Source organism: Globicephala melas, chromosome X (genome assembly GCF_963455315.2).
Source record: "Globicephala melas chromosome X, mGloMel1.2, whole genome shotgun sequence".
NCBI classification, from domain to species: domain Eukaryota; kingdom Metazoa; phylum Chordata; class Mammalia; order Artiodactyla; family Delphinidae; genus Globicephala; species Globicephala melas.
Window position 1 is genome coordinate 64,485,738 of NC_083335.1, and position 23,072 is coordinate 64,508,809.

At 34.8% G+C, this 23,072-nt stretch overlaps 1 protein-coding gene across 6 annotated transcripts in view; it reads left to right on the forward strand.

Moving 5' to 3' along the window:
* ATRX (ATRX chromatin remodeler) overlaps positions 1–23,072 on the forward strand; it is a 249,016-nt gene that overhangs the window by 177,718 nt on the left and 48,226 nt on the right. For all 6 annotated transcript variants that reach the window (XM_030849631.2, XM_030849624.2, XM_030849626.2 and 3 more), the window contains 3 exons: positions 7,673–7,826; positions 10,553–10,659; positions 16,530–16,638. In XM_030849631.2, the coding sequence (XP_030705491.1) occupies positions 7,673–7,826; positions 10,553–10,659; positions 16,530–16,638 (370 nt within the window). The remainder of the gene's footprint in view (positions 1–7,672; positions 7,827–10,552; positions 10,660–16,529; positions 16,639–23,072) is intronic.

Sequence of the window (23,072 nt, forward strand, 5' to 3'; positions counted from 1 at the left end):
AACATGGGAAGGCCTTCAACATCACTAATCATCAGCAGAATGCAAATCAAAAGCACAGTGAGATACAACCTCACACCTGTCAGAATGGCTGTTATCAAAAAGCAAGAAACAACAAGTGTTGGTGAAGATGTGGAGAAAAGGGTACTGTTGTGCACTGTTGGTGGGAATGTTAATTGTTGCAGCTATTATGAAAACCATGGAGGTTCCTCAAAAAATTAAAAGTAGAACTACCATATGCCATATGATGCAGCATTTCCACTTCTGGGTATTTATCTGAAGAATACAAACACACTAATTTGAAAATATATGTGTACTCCCATGTTCATTGCAGCACTGTTTACAGTAGCCAAGATACGGAAGCAACGTAAGTGTCCATCAGTAGATGAATGGATAAAGAAGGGGTGTGTGTGTGTGTGTGTGTGTGTGTGTGTGTGTGTGTGTGTAATGGAATACTACTCAGCCATAAGAAAGAATGAAATCTTGCCTTTATGGCAACGTGGATCAACTTGCAGGGTATTATGGTAAGTGAAATAAGTCAGACCAAGAAAAACAAAGACTGTATGATTTAACTTATATGTGGAATGTAAAAAACAAAACAAACAAACTAAACTAAATAGGAGCAGACTCGTTGATATCTAGAGCAAACTGGTGGTTGGCAGAAGGGAGTGCATCTTGGGGGGATGGATGAAATAGGTAAAGGGAGTTAAGTGGTACAAACTTCCAGCTATAAAATTAATAAGTCACAGACATTTAATGTGCACATAGGGAATGTAGTCAGTAATATTGAAAAATATGGTGATGGATGATAACTGGTCTTATTGTGGTTATCATTGCATACTGTATAAAAACATCTAATCACTGTGTGGTGCACCTGAAGCTAATATATTGTATGTTAATTGTAACGCAATTTAAAAACAAAATGTATATAATTTATTGTATGGATATAATCTTTTGTGATAGAATCTTGGTATATGATATAGGACCATAATATTAGCATTAACATACCATATTTATTCATTCAACAAATGTTTATTGTGTTCTTACTATGTGCCTGGGACAGCTCAAGAAGCTTGGGTTATATCAATGTGCAAAATACACTTACAGAGTTTACCATTCTACTAGTACTACTATTTATACATATAATATTTTAATGATGTTCTACCTTTATTTCTAAAACTACAGTGTAGGTTTTTAAAATTTTATTTATTTATTTTTGTTTGTGTTGGGTCTTCATTGCTGCACACAGGCTTTCTCTAGTTGCAGTGGGCGGGGCTCTAGTTGCGGTGTTTTTTCTTGTTGTGGAGCACAGACTCTAGGCATGCGGGCTTCAGTAGTTGTGGCACGCGGGCTCAGTAGTTGTGGCTCATGGGCTCTAGAGTGCAGTCTCAGTAGTTGTAGCGCACGGGCTTTGTTGCTTTGCGACATGTGGGATCTTCCCAGACCAGGGCTTGAACCCATGTCCCCTGAATTGGCAGGTGGATTCTTAACCACTGCACCACCAGGGAAGCCCTACAGTGTAGTTTTTTAAGGAATCTCCATACTGTTCTCCATGGTGGCTGTATGAATTTACATTCCCACCAATAGTGTAGGAGAGTTCCTTTTTCTCCACACCCTCTCCAGCATTTATTATTTGTAGACTTTTTTATGATGGCCATTCTGACTGGTGTGAGGTGATGGAGGTTCCTTAAAAAACTAAAAAATAGAGATACCATATGATCCTGCAATCCCAGTCCTGGGCATATATCCAGAGAAAAACATAATTTGAAAAGATACATGCACCCCAGTGTTCATTGCAGCACTATTTACAATAACCAAGACATGAAAGGAACCTAAATGTCCATCAACAAATGAATGGATAAAGAAGATGTGGGGTGTGTGTGTGTGTGTGTGTGCGTGCATGTGTGTGTGTGTGTATACATAAACACACATACATATGTATACAGTGCAATATTACTGAGCCATAAAAAAGAATGAAATAATGCCATTTGCAGCAACATGGATGGACCTAGAGATTATCATACTAAGTGAAGTAAATCAGAAAGAGAAAGACAAATACCATATGATATCATTTATATGTGGAAGATCAAAAAAGAAAAATGATGCAAATGAACTTATGTACAAAACAGAAATAGACCCACAGACAGAAAACAAACTTATGGTTACCAAAGGGGAAAGGGGAGGAGGAATAAATTAGTTTGGGATTAACATATACACACTACTATATATAAAATAGATGATCAACAAGGACCTACTGTATGACACTGGGAGCTATACTCAATATTTTATAATAACCTATAAGGGAAAAGAATCAGAAAAAGAATATATATATATATGTAACTGAATCACTTTACTGTACATCTGAAACTAATACAACATAGTAAATTAACTGCACTTCAATTTAAGAAAAGGTAAGAAGAGTTAAGGGGTGAGGTGGTAGCCTGAAAAGGGGGTGGAGTCAGGAAAGAGTTTCAGTTTTAGGAGGTGGTAAGAAGTATCTCTGATTCTTTGGTTCTGCTGGTCTTTTACTTTGGGATACATTTTGAAGACATTGATGATGGTGATTGATTGATTGATTGATAGATGAATTTATAGCCTAATTCTTTCAGTCATTCTATTGATTCAAAAATACGTGGTGCATATCAATATGCTGACACCAGAAATCAAAGGAAAAGCAAAGGGGCCTGGTCTTCAGAGGTGCTTGGTCTGGTGGGGAGTGTTCTTCACTAGACTGGCAAATATGTTGCATTTCCAATAGCACCAGTGAGTTTAGTAAGCATAGAAACATCTGTGCTACCTAAATGGGATGGGGAGAGTATTTTTTAAGTTGCATTTAACAATAATCTGCATTTCCAATGACTCCTCCCAATATTCTTGTGTAGTAGAATTCTGGTATAAAATAAAGTTCGAAAAAATAAAATAAAGTTCGTTATTATAAGAAGAAAACTACAGTGTATCTTGCTGCAAATATGGTGTTTAAATATATATTTAAATTGCTTGAAGAAATTAGGGGTAAAAGTGTTGCTTTCTATTTGTTTGTATTTCCTTTGTGCCTTGTAAGCATTTTTTGATATCCAGAGTGGATATTTAGAAGTGGCTTTGATTTATTAATTCACTGTTACTTGTCATGTATGCATACACAGTACAGAGTTATAACAGGAGGAATGATTAATCCATGTCGATGATGAAGTAAGAATATTCAGCATGAAATATCTATTTGTAGGTTTTAATTATTTATTCAGGATATTTATGAACTGGAGTAGCCCATATTTTTCTGGGTCACTTTTCTTTTTTTTTTTCCGGTACGCGGGCCTCTCACTGTTGTGGCCTCTCCCGTTGCGGAGCACAGGCTCCGGACGCGCAGGCTCAGCGGCCATGGCTCACGGGCCTAGCCTCTCCGCGGCATGTGGGATCTTCCCGGACCGGGGCACGAACCTGTGTCCCCTGCATCGGCAGGCGGACTCTCAACCACTGCGCCACCAGGGAAGCCCTCTGGGTCACTTTTTATTTTTTTTAGAGATTACTCTGTTGTGATTATATCCAACAGGATTACAGTTAGAATGAATGTATTGTATTTGCACAGAAATTGTCACCTGTGCTAAGCTTTTACACTTCTTATTTAGCTGCCACATTTGTACTATCTGCCAGCTTTTTTTTTTTATAATTGCTTACACTTTTACCGTGTATAAATTACCTTAATTAAATTGGGTAACCATTGCTGAAGTTGTGTTCAGTCTGTGGAACTGCAAAATTCCCAAAGGCACTGATTATTTGCCAGTTGACTAATTGTAGAAAGGAATTTTAGTTAGCATATGCTTGATAAGCTACGTGTCAGGATTCCTCAAAGCTACCCCCTGGTTTGGTGATTCATAAGACTCAGCATATAGTCATATTCAGGACTATGGTTTATTACAACAGAAGAGTACAAAGCAAAATCAGGAAAGGGAAAAGGCACATATTGGTCAAAGTCCAGAGGAAACCAGGCATAACCTTCCAAGAGTCCTATCGCAGTGGAGTCACACAGGATGTACTAATTTCTGCAGCAGCAAGTTATGGCAGCAGCAAGTTATGTGAAGTGTTGTCTACCAGAGGAGCTCATTAGAGACTAAGTACCCAAGGTTTTTACTGGGGACTGGTGACATAGGCACTTTCTGCCTGGCTCTTACCAAATTCTAGACTCCCAGAACGAAAACAGGTATTTTCTTTCTAGGTGCCTAGATGAGGTGCAGCAATCCCTTCTTCTCAGGGAAAGTTTAAAATCAGTGCAGGGAACGGTTTACCATTCAAGTTCCCAGACAACAGCCAAGGGTCACCCTCTTAAGAAGGCTCTTCTAAGATGAAATTTTTGTTGACTCTTGAAGGATAGTAAAATATGCCTGGAAGTTGGTCAAGAAAAGAGGGGGAGAACGTAATATAAGACATTCAAGGAAAGGCATGGAATCGTGAAAATATGTGGTACATTTAGGCAATAGTTTATTGTGGTTTAAATACAAATGCATAATGAGCTCTGTAAAAGTAATGGAAATCACCAGGACCCAGCCTAAAAAGAAGGAACCGATAAACAGTAAGTTCAAGAAAGTATGCTATGGAAGCTCTAGGGATAGGCTAGTCTTGAGAGTAGCAGCTTTGGTTTTCACCTACTCAGGGGTAAGATTCAAGGCCTTGAGCGCTCTATAAGGTGGAGAGTTCTTAGAACTCAGATTTAAGCTGAATCTGTTTAACATAGGTACATACTCCATAGAAGAATAGGATAGAAAAAAATTTTCCCATCAATCCAGGGAGATGATAAGGAGATGACAAGGAAGCTTATCTGTGTCACCCTGGGCTGTGGGTTTCAAAAATAGTTTTCTTGGATTCATAATCATGGGCTTTCTCTCACATGGTTTATGGTTTGAATTTACATTATTTACATAGTCTAAAAATCTCAAGCTGAAATACTAACCTCAAAAGTAATTCTGGGTTGGTGATCCCCTGGAGCATCTGACAGAAGCAGATGCAGAATCACTGTGGAGTTGTATGATGTCAACCCAGGCTACCGAGGATTCTCTCATATTACAGCTACATTGAAAGTGAAATGACAAGAAAAAGTTATAGAGTACCTAAAGAAGCAATCAACATTAGGAAAAGTTAGCAACAAAATAAGTTATCAGTCAACCTGACAAAGTTAAAACAAACAACATGATCAGATTGTCAAGAACCACAGATATTAGAACTATTTGATAAGAATATAAAGTAGGTATGTTTAATATGATATGAGTCATGAGCATAATTTTATAACAGAAAATTTTAAACTTAGATGAAGTAGACAACATTCTAGAAAAATACAACACTGAGTCTTCATTGCAGTTATTTCACAGTAGCCAAAAATGAGAAATAATCTAAATGTCTATGAATAGGAGAACTAATAAATTATGGTATATTCATGCAGTGGAATACTATATGGCAGTTAGAATTACTGAATAAGTCTCACTTTGAGTGGAAAATGAAAAACTCCATTCAGTGAAAAAGTAGGTTGTAAAATTGTACAAACAGTATGGTACCATTTACATACAGTTTAAAAACATGATACATAATTACAGTTTACTAATACAAATGTAGTGAAAATGTAAAAACAACATAAATAGTAAATATAAAGTTTAGGATTTTATTACTTTTCCAAAAGAAGGGGAGAAAGAAGAGAACAGTATTGGTTAGGGTCACATATTAGGCTTCAGTTGCATCAGAAGTAGATTTAACACGTTTTAAAATTTGATGAAGATGGGATATGGGAACACTGCTGTTCTTTATATTCTATATACTTTTCTGAATCTGTAAAATATTTTATAACAAAATATATAAAAATTTAAAGTACTTTGCATTAAAAGGCAATTGAGAGAAGATACAGAAACAGGTTAAACCTGTACATTCCTTATTTTAAACTGAACTGTTTATATCTTTCATAGATTATTTTGTTATTCTCTTCTTACCTTTTTTTTAACATCTTTATTGGAGTATAATTGCTTTACAATGGTGTGTTAGTTTCTGCTTTATAACAAAGTGAATCAGTTATACATATACATATGTCCCCATATCTCTTCCCTCTTGCATCTCTCTCCCTCCCATCCTCCCTATCCCACCCCTCTAGGTGGTTACAAAACACCGAGCTGATCTTCCTGTGCTATATGGCTGCTTCGCACTAGCTATCTGTTTTACGTTTGGTAGTGTATATATGTCCATGGCACTCTCTCACTTTGTCCCAGCTTACCCTTCCCCCTCCCCATACCCTCAAGTCCATTCTCTAGTAGGTCTGCATCTTTATTCCCATCTTGCCCCTAGGTTCTTCATGACCATTTTTTTTATATTCCATATATATGTGTTAGCATACAGTATTTGTTTTTCTTTCTTACTTCACTCTGTATGACAGTCTCTAGGTCCATCCACCTCACTACAAATAACTCAGTTTTGTTCCTTTTTATGGCTGAGTAATATTCCATTGTATATATGTGCCACATCTTCTTTATCCATTCATCTGTTGATGGACACTTAGGTTGCTTCCATGTCCTGGCTATTTTGAATTATGGTTTTCTCAGGGTATATGCCCCGTAGTGGGATTGCTGGGTCGTATGGTAGTTCTATTTTTAGTTTTTTAAGGAGCATCCAAACTGTTCTCCATAGTGGCTGTATCAATTTACATTCCCACCAACAGTGCAAGAGGGTTCCCTTTTCTCCACACCTTCTCCAGCATTTATTTTTTGTAGATTTTTTGATGGCCATTCCAACCGGTGTGAGATAATACCTCATTGTAGTTTTGATTTGCATTTCTCTAATGATTAATGATGTTGAGCATTCTTTCATGTGTCTGTTGGCAATCTGTTTACACCTTTTATAATCAAAGTTTGTGGGGAACGTAAGAGCAAAATGATTTAACATGATATGGTGATGCTGGGATCAATCCTTGTTTGAGTTTTCCAGAATTCTAGTAGCACAGTGAAATGTTGCCGGCCCCTAAGATCTTTTCTCCCTTGATCTCTACGTGAGTCAGACTCCCTTCCCTTCTTCTTTTCCTCTCTTCCTCTCTCTTTGGGTCTCTAGGTCTTTCTCTCCTGGTCCCTATCTCTTGGGGTATGCTTTGGGGGTTATACTGTCTCAGGACCTGAGGGGCTTCATCTCTTTGGGTCTCTGTCTTTCTGAGCCCTCCTGCCCCCACGTTCTGTTTCTCATACTTGCACTTTCTCAGGGTCTGTCTCTTGCTTACTGTCTCACTTGGTGCCCCTCCCCCATGTCTTTCTTCCTCTGTGTACATATGTGTATGTTTATATGTGCCTTTGTGTGTCTTTCTGATTCTCTGTCTCTTTACCTCCCTCTTCCAGGGTCCCCTCTACCTTACCTCCCCCATCTTGTGTCTTTCTCTCAGAGTATAGAGCTCTTTCTCTCCTAGGGTTGTCTTTTTTCTCTCTCTCCTTCTGTGTGTGTGTGTGTGTGTGTGTGTGTGTGTGTGTGTGTGTGTGTGTGTGTGTGTGTGTGTGTGTGTTGCACCCATCTCCCACATCCTTACCAATCTCTTTCTTTCTCACTCTCTCCCTGGGTTGGTTGGTCTATATGTCTTTCTCTTAATCTCTGTCTTAATCCCTCTCTGGAGTCTTTCAGCTTCTTCCCTTATTTGCCTACTTATTTATGTTTCATTTATTTTGTTTAGGTAAAGCTACTTCCTCTTCTAATCCAAGCAGCCCAGCTCCAGACTGGTACAAAGATTTTGTTACAGATGCTGATGCTGAGGTTTTAGAGCATTCTGGAAAAATGGTACTTCTCTTTGAAATTCTTCGAATGGCAGAGGAAATTGGGGATAAAGTGTAAGTTCTTTTCCTATTTTTATTATATGAACATTTTGATAACATTTTTATTGTTTAAACAATTTATTTAAAGCAATCTATTTTGTTTTCTTCTTTTCTAAAGATGTAATTTCATGGTTAGTGTAGTGACAGCTATCTTCCTTCTTAGTCACTGTTTCTGAGTACATATTCTGGTTATTTCTTCAGTGCTGTTTTCCCCTTCTGGCTATAGTATCTTGAACTTATTTCCTTGAGCCAAGTCTCTAGTTGATGTTTGTATTTCATCACTTTCAGAATCATTTTTCAATCCATGCGGTGTGGCTTCTACCCTATTACTTTACTGAGTTTTCCCCCCTAAAGTCACTTAATGACCTTCTAATTTCCAAATCTAGTGGACACCTCTCAGACTTTATTTCACCTCTTTGACTACTCTCTTTATTATTTCTCCTTTGTTTTTTGTTCCTGTTTATTTTACTTCTAGCATTTGTGCCCCCTTTCCCTTCCCTGGATTCCAACCCCCAATCTTATCCTTCATTTTATTATTTAAAAAACATACTTTTAAAGTTTTGAACCAGACCTGCTGTTTAGGCTTTTATAAGATCCCAAGTTCTGGTCATAAAATATTTTAAAAATATAATGCTTTTAATATAACCATTTTTTTTGTTAAAAAATTTAAGCACTTTAACATAAGGCTAAAATAAAACAATCTTCTATCTTAAAAAAATGTCAAATTTAGTTTCTTTAACTTTCCTGGAAAGAGGTAGCTCTGTTATATTTTCATACCACCTTTTATTATACCTCTACTCTACACTTAACACATTCTGATGTACTTGTGTCTTTTCGCTGGATAGTGAGTTGTTTGAAGACACAAACTGTTTTATTTCTTTTTAATTAACTCCTTCACCTGGCATCTAATAAGTACTCACTGTAAGTTATTTTTGTTACATATTGCCACTTATACAGAAACAAGTAGTTCAGATAAGGGGTGATGTTGGCTTGGAATGGAGTAGTAGTAGTGGAGATGAAGGGTATGTTTTGGAGTAGAAACAACAGTACTTGGTAGATTTAATGCAGGGCAGTAAGAAGGAGAGAGTAGTCAAAGATGACCCTCAGGCTTTCCCCCTAAGTGACTGGTAGATTATGGTGTTATTTACTAAAATGGAGAAGATTAAGGGAGAAGTAAGTTTATTAGAGGTAGTAAGGAGTCCTGCTCTGGCTTTGTTAAGTTTCCAAGGCCTATTAGATGTCCGTGAGAGATGTCAAGTAGAAAGTGGATATTTGAGCTCAGAGTTCCTGAAAGACCAAGAGAGATTAATGCTCTAGACATGCTTATGCTTTTTTATCTATTAACTTCTGTAGTTCAAAGTTAATTTTTATTGGATACCATACAAGAATTTTATGAGTATAGGGGAAATTTTAGTAGTCTTTTAATTTCCTAACCAGTTCAAGAATCTCTTCTACCATGTTCATCATGAATGTTCTCCTGATCTCTCCTGGGTAGAATATTTTGCATCTCAGAAGGCTCCCTATAGTTGAATACTTCAAAGTGTTAGAAAATGGATCCTTATCTTTAGTTTATACTCTTCCTATAGCTCTTTCCCCCCTGGTCTAAAATAGAATATATCTACTGCTTTTTAAAAATACTGTTATAATGATCATTTTTAGTTATTAACCCAACTGATAGGTGTTATCGACGTTAAGACTATAAAACTGCATTTCTGGAATTGTGATTACCACTATTCTTTATTTGTCCAGCATTTCATTATGGAAATTTTCAAACATAACAAAAAGTAGAAAGAATTTTTAGAGTGAATACCTATATACCTGTCTCCTAGAATCTATACTATATTCTATATTTTATCATACTTCATTTATTACATATCTATCCATCATCCATCTTATTTTCCTGATGCCTTTCAAAGTAGGTTGCAGACATCACTACTACTATTTCAATTGTCTCTTCAGATAATGGTGGGTTTATCTCTCGTCACTTAGCTTTTTCTTCTCAGTTGTTTTATCTGTTCTTTATATGGCATAATTTCAGTCCTGACATGGTCTTGAATATACTTCATCTTTTTAGCACTTATCTCAAAATATGGTCACAAACACTTCAGCTGAATTTTTATTAACACAGAATTATAGTGACGCTGGTTCTTGTTTATTCTGGACCCTATCTTTCCATTCCTGCAGTCTGATGGAGCAGTTTTCCAACATCCAAATAACACTATTGGTTCATATTGACTTGTGGTCAACTAAGACTTTTTTTTTTAAGAAGAACTTTTGTCAAATCAGATTCTTCTATTCCCTATTTGTGCAGCTGAAGCTTAGGCGGAAATTCATTTTTTTAGCATATGAATATCCAATTTTGCCAAGACCATTGTTAAAAATACTAATTTTTTCCATTGAATTGCTTTTGCCTATTTGTCACAAACCAATTAACTATAGTGTAGCTTTATATCGGGACTATATTCTGTTCCACTGATTTGTGTTGGTCTCCTCAGTACTACACTATTTTGATTACACTAGCTTTGTGTTGAAATCATGTAGAGTTAGGCCTCCAACTTTTTTCCTTTCAAAATTGTTTTGGCTACTCTGTGTGCTTGGCATACCCATATAAACTTTAGAATCAGCTTTTTAATTTCTACAAATTTCTAATTTTTAATTCTTTTGGATATTTACTGAGGTTTAGATTAGAATCATGTTGTTTGTGAATCTTCTAATCCATGAATACTAACTTGTCTTTTTAGCCTTGTTTTCAGCCAGTCTCTCATATCTCTGGACCTGATTGAAGATTTTCTTGAATTGGCTAGTAGGGAGAAGACAGAAGATAAAGATAAACCTCTTATTTATAAGGGTGAGTTACATTTGTATATCATAATTTTAAAAACATTCATTTAAACATATCGTATACACATTTTAACAATAGAAGAAAACAATATTACCCAGACCCACAACCCTAATATATCTATTTTTTCTGTCCTTTCTTTTTGTCCTTACCCATATAAATGTGGTGTTTGTTGCTGCAGTTGTAGCAAAATTTTTTTCGCTGTTTTTTTTAAACAGCGTTATTGAGTTATGATTCACATATCGTGCAGTTTACCCATTTAAAGTGTACAATTCAATGGTTTTTAGTACATTTTCAGAGTTGTGTAACTATCACCATAGTCAATTTTCAAACATATTAATCAACACCAAAGAAACCCTGTACCCTTTAGCTGTCGCTCTGCTAACCCCCTTTCTACCTCTTTACCCCTAAGCAATCACTAATCTACTTTGTTTGTATGATTGACCTATTCTGGATCTTTCCTATAAATAGAGTCATATAATATGTGGTCTTTTGTGACTGGCTTCATTCGCATAGCATGTTTTTAAGGTTCATCCAAGTTGTAGCAAGTGTCAGTGCTGTATTCCTTTTTGTGGCCTAATAATATTCCATTTCATGGATAATACCCACATTTTGATTATTCATTAATTCATAGATATTTGAGTTGTTTTCTCCTTTTGGCTATTGTGAATAGTGCTGCTATGAACATTCATATACAAGTTTTCATTTCTTTAAACATCTGTTTTTAATTCTTTTGAATATTTAGTTAGGAATGGAATTATTGGGCCATATGGCAATTCTAAGTTTAATGTATTGAGGATCCACCAAAGTCTTTTCTACACTGGTTGCACTATTTTACATTCTCAAGAAGTAGTGTTCAAGGTTTCTGATTTCCCCACATCTTTACCAACACTTGTTTTTGTTGTTGTTGTTGTTGTTGTTGAATTATAGCCATCCTAGTGGGTGTGAAATGGTATCTCATTTTGATTTTGATTTGTATTTCTCTAATGACTAATAATGTTGACCATTTTTTCATGGCCATTTGTATATCTTTGGAAAAATGTTTATTCAGGTCCTTTGCCCATTTGTCTTTTTGTTATTGAGTTGAAAAACTTAAAAAAATTATTTTTAATTAAAACTTTTTCTGCATACCAGGCCCTTATCAGATACATGCCTTATAAATATTTTCTCATTCTTTTCATTGTCTTTTCATTCTCTTGGTAGTATTCTTTGATGCGGAAAAGGTTTTCAGTTTGATGAAGTCCAATTTTATTTTTTTTTCTTTTGTTACTTATGCCTTTAGTGTTATATCTAAGAAACCATTGCCAAATCCAAGTCTATGACTATTTACCCCTATGTTTCCTTCAAAGAATTATATAGTTTTAGCTCTTACAGTTAGTTCTTTCATGCATTTTGAGTTAATTTTTACATTTAGTATGAGGTAAAGGTCCAACTTCAGTCTACCAGTTGAGAAGACTGTTCTTTCCCCATTCACTGTTCATGGTACCCTTGCTAAAAATTAGTTGACCAAAGAGACAGGTTTATTTCTTGACTCTGAGTTTTATTCCATTGATCTGTATGTCATTCCTCATGCTAGTAGCAGTCTTGATTACCTTTACTTTGAACATAAGTTTTGAAAGTGTGCGTCCTCCTACTTTGTTCCTCTTCAAGATTTTTTTGGCTATTCTGGGTCCCTTGCAATTCCATATGAATTCTAGAATTAGCTTGTAAATTTTACCAAGAAGTCAGCTTGGATTCTGATAGTGATTGCACTGAATCTGTAGTTCATTTTAGGAAGTATTGCCTTCTTAACAATGTTAAGTCTTCTGATCTATGAACATGGGATATTTTACCATTTATTTAGGTCTTTAATTTCTTTCACTGTTGTTTTATAGTTTTCAGTGTATGCATTTTGCATTTCTTATGTTAAATTTATTTTATTCTTTTTGATAGTATTGTAAATGGAATTGTGCTCTTTTAGTTTTAGATTCTTCATTGCAAATGTATAAATTAAGTTTTTCATAATAACTCATTTATTAGTTCAAATAGTGTTTTGTGGATTTTTAAAGGATTTTCCTTATACAAGATCATGTCATCTGCAGATAGAGATAATTTACTTTTTCCTTTACAATATGGATTACTTTTATTTCTTTTTCTTGACCATTTCCCTCCTTAGAACCTCTAGTATGGTGTTGAATTAAAGTGACAACACCAAACATCCTTTTCTTTTTCCTAATCTTAGAGGGAAAGCATCTGATCTTTCACCATTCTGTATGGTGTTATTTGTATTTTTTTCATAAATATCATTTATCATGTTGTGGAAGTTCCTTGTATCAGTATTTCCAGTTTTTTGAGTGTGTTTTTCTTATCATGAATGTGTATTGAACATTGTCAAATGATTTCTTTGTGTCTACTGAGATGATCATGTGGGGGTTTTATTTTTATTAATTCGTTAGTTTTAGATTTTTTTTCAGGAATAATTTATTCTTATATACTTTAAGATGTATCCTAAGACTTTTAAACTTTTTTTTTTTTTTTTGTGGTACGCGGGCCTCTCACCGCTGTGGCCCCTCCCGTTGCAGAGCACAGGCTCCGGACGTGCAGGCTCAGCGGCCATGGCTCACGGGCCCAGCCGCTCCGCGGCACGTGGGATCCTCCCAGACTGGGGCACAAACCCGCGTCCCCTGCGTCGGCAGGCGGACTCTCAACCACTGCGCCACCAGGGAAGCCCTAAACTTTTAATATTATTTAAAAGGAAAACAATTGAAACACATCCTGTTTGTAGGAATATCATTAATAAAACTAGATCATTTATTCCAGAAATCCTTAATATTTGAATCTTGTAGGATATTACAGTCCTTAGGACATAAACAAAATTTGACTTGATGAGACATACTTACTTTTGCTGTTTTGTTTGTTTGTTTTAGTCCAAATTCTCAAAGGAGTAGATTTTTTTTTATTGAAGTATAGTTGATTTATAATATTATATTAGTTTCAGGTGTATAGCATAGTGATTCAGTATTTTTGCAGATTATACTTCATTAAAAGTTTTATAAAATAATGGCTATAATTCCCTGTGCTATACAATACCCCTGTCGCTTATTTATTTTATACATAGTAGTTGGTATCTTTTAATCCCTTATGCCTCCTTTACGCCTCCTCTCTTGCTTCTCTCCACTGGTAACCACCAGTTTGTTTTCTATATCTCTGAGTCTCTTTCTGTTTTGCAATATACCTTTGTATGTGTTATTTTTTATATTCTACGTATAAGTGATATTATACAGTATCTGTCTTTCTCTCTCTGAATTATTTCACTAAGCATAATATTCCCTAGGTCCATCCATGTTGCTGAAAATGGCAGAATTTCATTCTTTTTCTTATGGCTGAGTAATATTCCTCTGTGTGTGTGTGTGTGTGTGTGTGTGCGCGCGCGCGCCACATCTTCTTTATCCATTTGTCCATTGATGGACACTTGGGCTGCTTCCATATCTTGACTACTGCTGTGTACATGTATGTGTGTACATGTATGTGTTTGAATTAGTGTTTTCAGGTTTTCTGATATATACCCAGGAGTGGAATCGCTGGATGATATGGTGGTTCTATTTTTAGTTTTTTGAGGAACCTCCATACTGTTTTCCATAGTGGTTGCACCAGTTTACATTCCCACCAACAGTATACAAAGGGTTTCCTTTTCTTCACATCCTCGCCAACATTTGTTATTTGTAGATTTTTTGATGATAGCCATTCTGGCAGGTGAGAGGTGATATCTCATTGTGAATTTGATATGCATTTCTCTAATAATTAGCTATGTTGAACATCTTTTCATGTCAGCCATCTCTTTGTCCTCTTTGGAAAAATGTCTGTTCAGGTCTTCCACCCATTTTTTGATACTGTTGTTTGTTTGTTGATATTTAGTTGTATGAACTGTGTGTATATTTTGGATATTAACCCCTTGTTGGTCATATTGTTTGCTAATATTTTCTCCCATTATGTGGGTTTTCTTTTCGTTTTGTCAATGGTTTCCTTTGCTGTGCAAAAGCTTTTAAGTTTAAGTACAATTTGTTTATTTTTGCTTTTATTTATTTTGCCTTAGGAAATAGATCCAAGAAAATATTTTTACACTTTATGTCAAAGAGTGTTCTGCCTGTGTTCTCTTCTAGGAGTTGTATGGTTTCAGGTCTTACATTTAGGTCTTTAATCCATTTAAAGTTGATTTTTTTATACAGTGTGAGGAAATGTTCTAATCTCATTGTACGTGTAGCTGTCCAGTTTTCCCAGCCCCACTTACCAAAGAGACTGACTTTTCTCCATATATATTCTTGCTTCCCTTGTTGTAGATTAATTTACCATAGGTATGTGGATTTATTTCTGGGCTCTCTATTCTGTTCCATTGATCTATGCATCTGTTTTTCTGCCAGTACCACACTGGTTTGATTACTGTGTAGCTTTGTAGTATAGTCTGAAGTTTGAAAGGGTGATACCTCCAGTTTTGTTCTTTTTTTTCTCAGGATTGCTTTGGCAATTTGGGGTCCTGTGGTTCCATATGAATTTTAGGAATTATCTATTCTAGTTCTGTGAAAAATGTCCTGAGTATTTTGATGGGGATTGCATTAAGTCTGTAGATTGCTTTGGGTAGTATGGCCATTGGATCAGAAGATTTAACATTACTAAAATGACCATACTACCAAGAAGCATCTTTTAAACTAACGTACTGAATTTAACTAAAAAGTTTGCTGAAAGACATAAATCTCAGTGTTGTCAACTTGTTTTATATTAAGACTCTAGGGTGTGATGATATGAATTTTGCTTGGAGTGGAAGTAATAGTATTATGTTTGCAGTTAAAGAATTAGAATGAAAAAAAAATGAGAATGGAAATTATGTATGATAAAATATAAAAGTGTCATAAGTACTTTATCCATTGGTGTTTTAGTATGAATGTCAGGCTTGGGTAAAATTTTACCGCACTGTGCAAATGTTGACATGTCTGATCAGTGTTTAACTTATAAAATCACAGTTCTTTACTTGTTCATACATGTTCACAAATATGTAATTGTCATGAAATAGGAACATATGCTGATATTTGTGGCTAAATCATAGAATATTTTTTGGCACATAAATAGGCATTCTGTAAATATTTGTTCAGTGAATGAATAAACGTGTTCTATGTCTCTGGTTTTTATCTGTTTAGTATCAACTTGTTGATAACAAGGTGGGAAACCTGGTCATTTATAGATTTAATTAAAAAGAAGCTTCATGAACATAATACAGCTTAATCATACTTTTGAAAGTTTTATAGGATTCTAATCAAGGAAATATTTTCAGACATTTACATGTAGATGAAATACTTTTGAAAAGTACCTTTGCTATTCAATATCTGTTGGAAGGAAATCTGTAGTGAATTTATTTGTAATATGATGAATTATCCCTTGATTTAAAAAATTTGTCTTGCTATGCAAATTGACTATATATGACCAACTTTTTTTTTTTAATTTTTAAAAAATTTTTGGCTGTGTTGGGTCTTTGTTGCTGTGCGCAGGCTTTCTCTAGTTGCAGTGAGTGGGGGCTACTCTTTATTGCAGTGCACGGGCTTCTCATTGTGGTGGCTTCTCTTGTTGCAGAGCATGGGCTCTAGGCACCCAGGCTTCAGGAGTTGTGGCTCATGGGCTCTGGAGCGCAGGCTCAGTAGTTGTGGTGCACGGGCTTAGTTTCTCTGCAGCATGTGGGATCTTCCTGGACCAGGGCTCAAACCCGTGTCCCCTGCATTGGCAGGTGGATTCTTAACCACTGTGCCACCAGGGAAGGCCTATGACCAGCTTTTAAATGGCAAGCAAGGAAGAAAATCTTTTAGTACTAGGATAACAATATATGTCTCTTTTTTCTTTTCTTGTTGAATTTTCAGGTGAAGGGAAGTGGCTCCGAAACATAGACTATTACCGTTTAGATGGTTCTACAACTGCTCAATCAAGGAAAAAATGGGCTGAAGAATTTAATGATGAAACTAATGTGAGGTAGGAAGCATTTCTGAATGTATAGTTTTTAAAAAATCACTTTAAATCTACATATAGTAAAATTTACTCTTTTTAGTGTCTACTACTATAATTTTTGACAAATGCAAGATGTAGTCAAGATATAAAATGGTTTCATCACCCCTTAGGAAATTCACTTATGGAATCATACAATTTGTAGCCTTTTCAGTCTCACTTTTTTCACATGGCAAAATGCATTTGAGATTCATCCACATTGCTGCATATGTCAATAGCTTGCTCCTTTTTATTGTTGAGTAGTATTCCATTGTATGGATGTGTCCATTGTATGGATGTATGGTTTGTTTTCATTATATGGACATATTCGTTGTGTGAATGAGTAGCTTGTTTAACCATTTCCATTTGAGAGACATTGGAATTGTTTCCAGGTTTTGAAATTAAAATTGAAGGTGCTTTAAACATTCATGTATAAGTTTTGTGTGACCATAGATATTTATCCAAGTGAAATGAAAATCCAGGAGTGCAATTGCCAGGTTATATGGTAAATTTATGTTTAGCTTTGCAGGAAATTGCCAAACTGTTTTCCAAAGTGGTTGTACAATTTTGCATTCCCACCAGCAATGTTATGAGGGTTTCAGTTGTTCTGCGTCCTTGGTATTATCATATTTAAAAATAAAAAAATTTACCCATTCTAATAGGTATGTAATGGAATCTCATGTGATTTTAATTTGCATTTCCCTAATGTTAGTTGATGTCAAGAATCATTTTATGTGCTTATTGGCCATTTTTATATCATCTTTGGTGATACATCTGTTAGAGTGTCTTAAGGTTAACGAGGTATTCTTGATCTCTTTACTTACTGTAATAATTTGAATAATATACTTTAAACAACTGCAGGCAGAGGTTGTGTTATATAGGTGATGTTGCTTTTAACTATCAGCAATTACATACTTGAACTGCATTTGGAAGAGAAAAATTTATGTGTATAATACATATAAACATTTGCGCACACACATACACGTTGAAAGCATTGCCTTTAAGAAAGTGATGAAGAGATGGGGTTAGTTTAATGCAAAGATGGCTAAGATATGACTTACTAAATGTTCTAAAGTATGAAAGGTATTATATTTTGTGTGTAAAACGTGTTTTAATTCTAACAGAGTCCTGAACTACACCTGGGGTTAAAACTAGGGAAATTCCAGTTAGACCATAGGAGGAGTATATTCTTATTAGGTATTTAAAATCTGTAGAGTCTGGGAGAGCTTACAAAGGGATTGTTCGAGTACAGTAAAGTTACTTTAAAAATGATTACATAACTTTTTAAAGAATAAGTACATTTTTATATTTTGTTTACCATGTTTTAAACAATTATTATTTGTGCATGAGTGTAAAGAAGTAATTTTATTGAGTTATCCTAGTCTAATTTGTCAAATTTAATCTAAACGTTTGGCTTGCTCAGTTTCCCAAATTTGTAAATATCGTAATAGCATATGATTTGTCCCATAATAGTCATATTTGATAACTAGTAGGGAACAGCATTGAAATGTGGATGTTGAGCTGTCAGCTTGGCTTTTTCACTAACAAATTAAGCCTCCTAAACATATGCCAGAAAGTGTCTCTGATTCAGATTCATCATGTGTGTGTGTGTGTATATATATATATATATATATATATATATATATATACACACACACATATCACACACACACACACACACACACACACACACACACACTCCATGGATTTGAGGGGTTACTCTTGAGTAGCTAAATCTGTAAACTTGTCTGGATTAAATTCACAAATGTGAGAGATTATGTCTGTTTTTCTACCTATCTTCTGTTTTCTCATGACTCAGTAATGTTCAGAAATAGAATATAAATATAATTCTGTTCATTGTTAACCAGTTAGAAAGACACATTAAAATAAGTTTTAAGATAGTGACTTAATGTTGTCTTATGTGGCGAGGAAACAGTTTTAACAGTCTCAGGGCCTTTTTTTTTTTAGTTTATTTTATTTAGAGTCAAAGGAACTTACAAAGACAGTATAGAGAGGTACTGTGACCCTTTCACCTAATTTCTCCTAATGGTTACATCTTACCTATGATATCAAAACCAAGAAATTGGCACTGTTTCAATGTGTGTGTATATCTATGTTTTTTTTAAATCACATATGTAGAGATTCCTGTAAGCATGACTGCAGTCAAGGTACAGAAATATTCTATCACCACAGAGATTCCTCTCTCTCTGACCTTTTATAGTCATACCCATCCTGACCACCAATGTTGCCACAATCCCTAACTCCTGGCAATAACTCATTTGTTCTCCATCTTTATAATTGTCATATCAAGACTGTTATATAAATTATATCATAGTATATGTGACCATTTGAGATTGGCCTTTTTCACTCAGCATAATGCCCTTTAGTTTCGTTCAAGTTGTTGTGTATATCAGTAGTTCATTCCTTTTTACTACATAGTCGTATTCAATGGATTGGATGTACCAGCTTGTATAATACAAACTGAATGTCTACTGCAGGGCATTTTGTTCATTTCCAGGTTTGGCTATTACAAATAAAGCTGCTATGAACATGTGTACAGGTTTTGTGTGGACCTAAGTTTTCATTTCTCTAGGATAAATGCCCAGGAGTGCGATTTCTAGTTTACATGGTAAGTGATTATTTCATTTTTTAAGAAACTACCAAACTGTTTTACAGAGTGGCTGCACCGTTTTACCTTCCCTTCAGTAAAGTGTGAGAGATCAAGTTTCTCTGCATCCTCACCAACGTTTGATTTTATCACTGTTTTTTATCTTGGCTGTTTTCATAGGTGTGTAGTGGTATCTCGTGGTCTTAATTTGCATTTCCCTGATGGCTGGTTATTTTGAACATTTTTTTCATGTGTTTATTTATCATCTGTATATGCTCTTTGGTGAAATGTTTCTTCACATCTTTTGCCCATTTTCTAACTGGATTGTTTGCTTTTTTATTGTTGAATGTTGAAAATCCTTTATATAATTTAGGTATGAGTAATTTTTCATATGTGGTTTGCAAATATTTTCTCCCAGTCTATGGGTTGTCTTTTCATTTCCTTCACAAGGTCTTTCACAGAGCAAAACTTTTTAATTTTGGTGAAATCTAGTTTGTCAGTTTTTGTTTTAGTCATGCTTTTGTTGTCAAGTCTAAGAATTGTTCCCTAAGCCCTAGGTCCTGAAGATTTTCTCCTATGTTATTTTCTAAAAGGTTTATGGCTTTACGTTTTATATTTAAGTATAAGGTGCATTTTAAATTAATTTTTGTATAAGATGTGAGATTTCGGTTGAGTTCACTTTTCTTTTTCTTTCTTTTTTTTTTTGCCTGTGGCTGTCCAAGTGCTCCAGCACCATTTGTTGAAAAAGCCATCCTTTCTCTACCAAATTGCTTTTGCATTTTTGTGAAAAATCATTTGGCTATACTTCTGTGGGACTATTTTTTGGTTCTAGTCCATTGGTCCATATATCTGTCCTTCTGCCATTACCACATAGTCTTGATTATTGTAGCTATGTAATAGGCCTTAGTATCAAGTCAATATCTCCCACTTTATTCTACTTTTTCCAAGTTGTTTTAGCTAGTCTAATATCTTTGCCTTTATATATAAATTTTAGAATCCTCTTGTCTAATCTATAAAAATCTTGCAAGAATTATTAGAAATTGCATTACACCTGTCATCAATTTGGGGAGAATTGATATCTTTACTATATTGAGTCTCCCATGAACATAGTATCTCTGTTTATGTAGATCTTTGATGTTTTTAATCACTGTTTTGTAATTTTCAGCATGTAAGTCGTGTATATGTTTTGTTAGATTTACACTTAAATATTTCATTTTTTGGGAATTGTAAGTGATATTGTATTTTTAATTTTACTTTTCACATGTTCGTTGGTAGTATGTAGAAATGCAGTTGATTTTTGTGTTGATGTTTTACCTGTGATCTTGCTGAACTCATTTATTTGTTCTAGGAGTTTGTTTTATAGATTCCTTGAGATTTTCTAATAGATCATTATGTCATCTGCAAGTAAGGATAGTTTTATTTCTTCCTTTCCGATCTGAATGTAGTTTGTTTCCTTTTCTTGCCTTGTTGCACTGGCTAGAACTTCAGTAACATGTTGAATAGCAGTGATGAGAGTGGACATCCTTGCCTTCTTGATCTTAAGAGAAGAGTATTCAGTGTTGATAACTGTGATATAGCTGTAGATTTTTTGTAGATACTCTTTATTAAGTTGAAGTTCCCTGCTATTCATCTCTATTCCTAGTTTGCTAAGAGTTTTTACTATGAATGGATGTATAATTTTGTCACATGCTTTTTCTTTCTCATTTAATTTGATAAGTATTTTTTTTCCTTTAGCCTGTTAACATGGTATATTACATAGCTTGATTTTCAAGCTGAACAGCCTTGCATCCCTGGAATAAAACCCATTTGGTCATGATGTATAATTCTTTTTACATAGTGCTGGCTTCTATTTGCTAATATTTTGTTGGGGAATATTTATGAGATATTGGTCTGTATCCAGTTGTTTTTATACTGTCTTTGTCTAATTTTGGTATCAGGATGGTATTGGCCTCATAAAATGTGTTGAGAAGTGTTCCCCCTTCTGTTTTCTGAAAGAGATGTGTAGAATTTGTGTTAATTAATCTTAAATTTTTGGTAGAATTTGCCAGTGAAACTTTCAGGCCTTGGAAATTTCTTTTTTTGTGAGTTTTTAAATCATTAATTCAATTTCCTTAATTGTTATAGGACTATTCAAATTATCTATTTCATATTGAATGAGTTGTGATAGTTTGTGCTTTTTGAGGAATTGGTTCATTTCAAATTTATGTATAGAACTGCTCATAGCACTCCCTTATTATCCTTTTTTTTTTTTTTTTTTTTTTGCGGTATGCGGGCCTCTCACTGTTGTGGCCTCTCCCGTTGCGGAGCACAGGCTCCGGACGCACAGGCTCAGTGTCCATGGCTCACGAGCCCAGCCGCTCCGTGGCATGTGGGATCTTCCCAGACCGGGGCATGAACCCGTGTCCCCTGCATCGGCAGGCGGACTCTCAACCACTGCGCCACCAGGGAAGCCCCCCTTATTATCCTTTTGATAGCTTTAGGATCTATAGTGATAGCTTCTGTTTCATTCATGGTATTGGTAATTGTGTATTCTCTTGTTTTTGTCAGTCTTGCTAGAGGTTTGTCAATTTTATTCATCTTTTCAAAGAACCAGCTTTTTATTTAATTGATTTTCTCTATTTTTTCTTTCTGTTTTCAGTTTCATCTTGTTTTGACTTAGTTTGCTCGTTTTCTACTTCCTTGAGGTGGAACCTCAAATTACTCATTTAAGATTTTTCCTCTTTTCTAATATAAGCATTTAGTGTTGTAAATTTCCCTTTCAGCACTGCTTTAGCTGGCATACAAATTTTGATGTGTTTTATTTTCATTTCCGTTCAGTTCAGTGTATTTTTTCTTTTGAGACTTCTATTTTGAGTCATAGCTAGAAGTATACTGTTTAATTTCCAAGCATTTGGAGATTTCTATTATTTTTCTGTTACTGATTTCTAGTTTGATTCAGTTCTGTTCAGAGAATATACTCTATGATTTCAGTTTTTAACTTTGTTATTTTTTGTTTAATGGATCAAGATATAGAACATCTTGGTATATCATACATGGGCCCTTGAAAACAATGTATTTTTTGCAGTTGTTGACCAGAGTTTCCTATAAATGTTGATCAGATCCTGTTATTTAATGGGGTTGTTGTATTCTTCTTTATGTCCAGTTGGTTATTGATTTTTGAGAGAGGAGGTTTGAAACCTCCAACTATAATTGTGGATTTGTCTGTTTCTCAAGGTTTTTACTTCTCATATTTTCAGCTCTGTTGTTTACTGTATACACATTTATGTCCCTCACTATTACTTATAATTTTCTTTGGTCTGAAACATACTTTATTTCATGCTAATATAGCCACTCCTTTATTTTGATTGATGTTTACTTGTTATATCTTTTTTCATCCTTTTACTTTCAACCTACCTATTTTGTTATATTTGAAGTGAGTTTCTTGTAGACAGCGTATGGTTGCATTATTTTTTTTTTTTTACCCATTCTGTTAATCTCTTTCTTTTAAATGGTGCATATAGACCATTTACAATTTTTTTTACTGAGGTATAATTGGCATATAACATTATATTAGTTTCAGGTGTACAACCATGTACATTTAATACAGAACCTGAGGCTGCCATTTTAGTTTTTGTTCAGTTTGTTCTATTTCATTCTGTTTTCTTTTGCTTCTGATTTCTTTTCCTACCCTTCCTGTGGGTTACTTTTACAATTTCTGGAATTCCATTTTGATTCCTCTATAATGTTTTTTAGTGTATCTTTGTATAACTTTTATAGTGGTTGTTCTAAGTATTATACGTACATAACTGATCATAGTCTACTGGTGTCATCATTT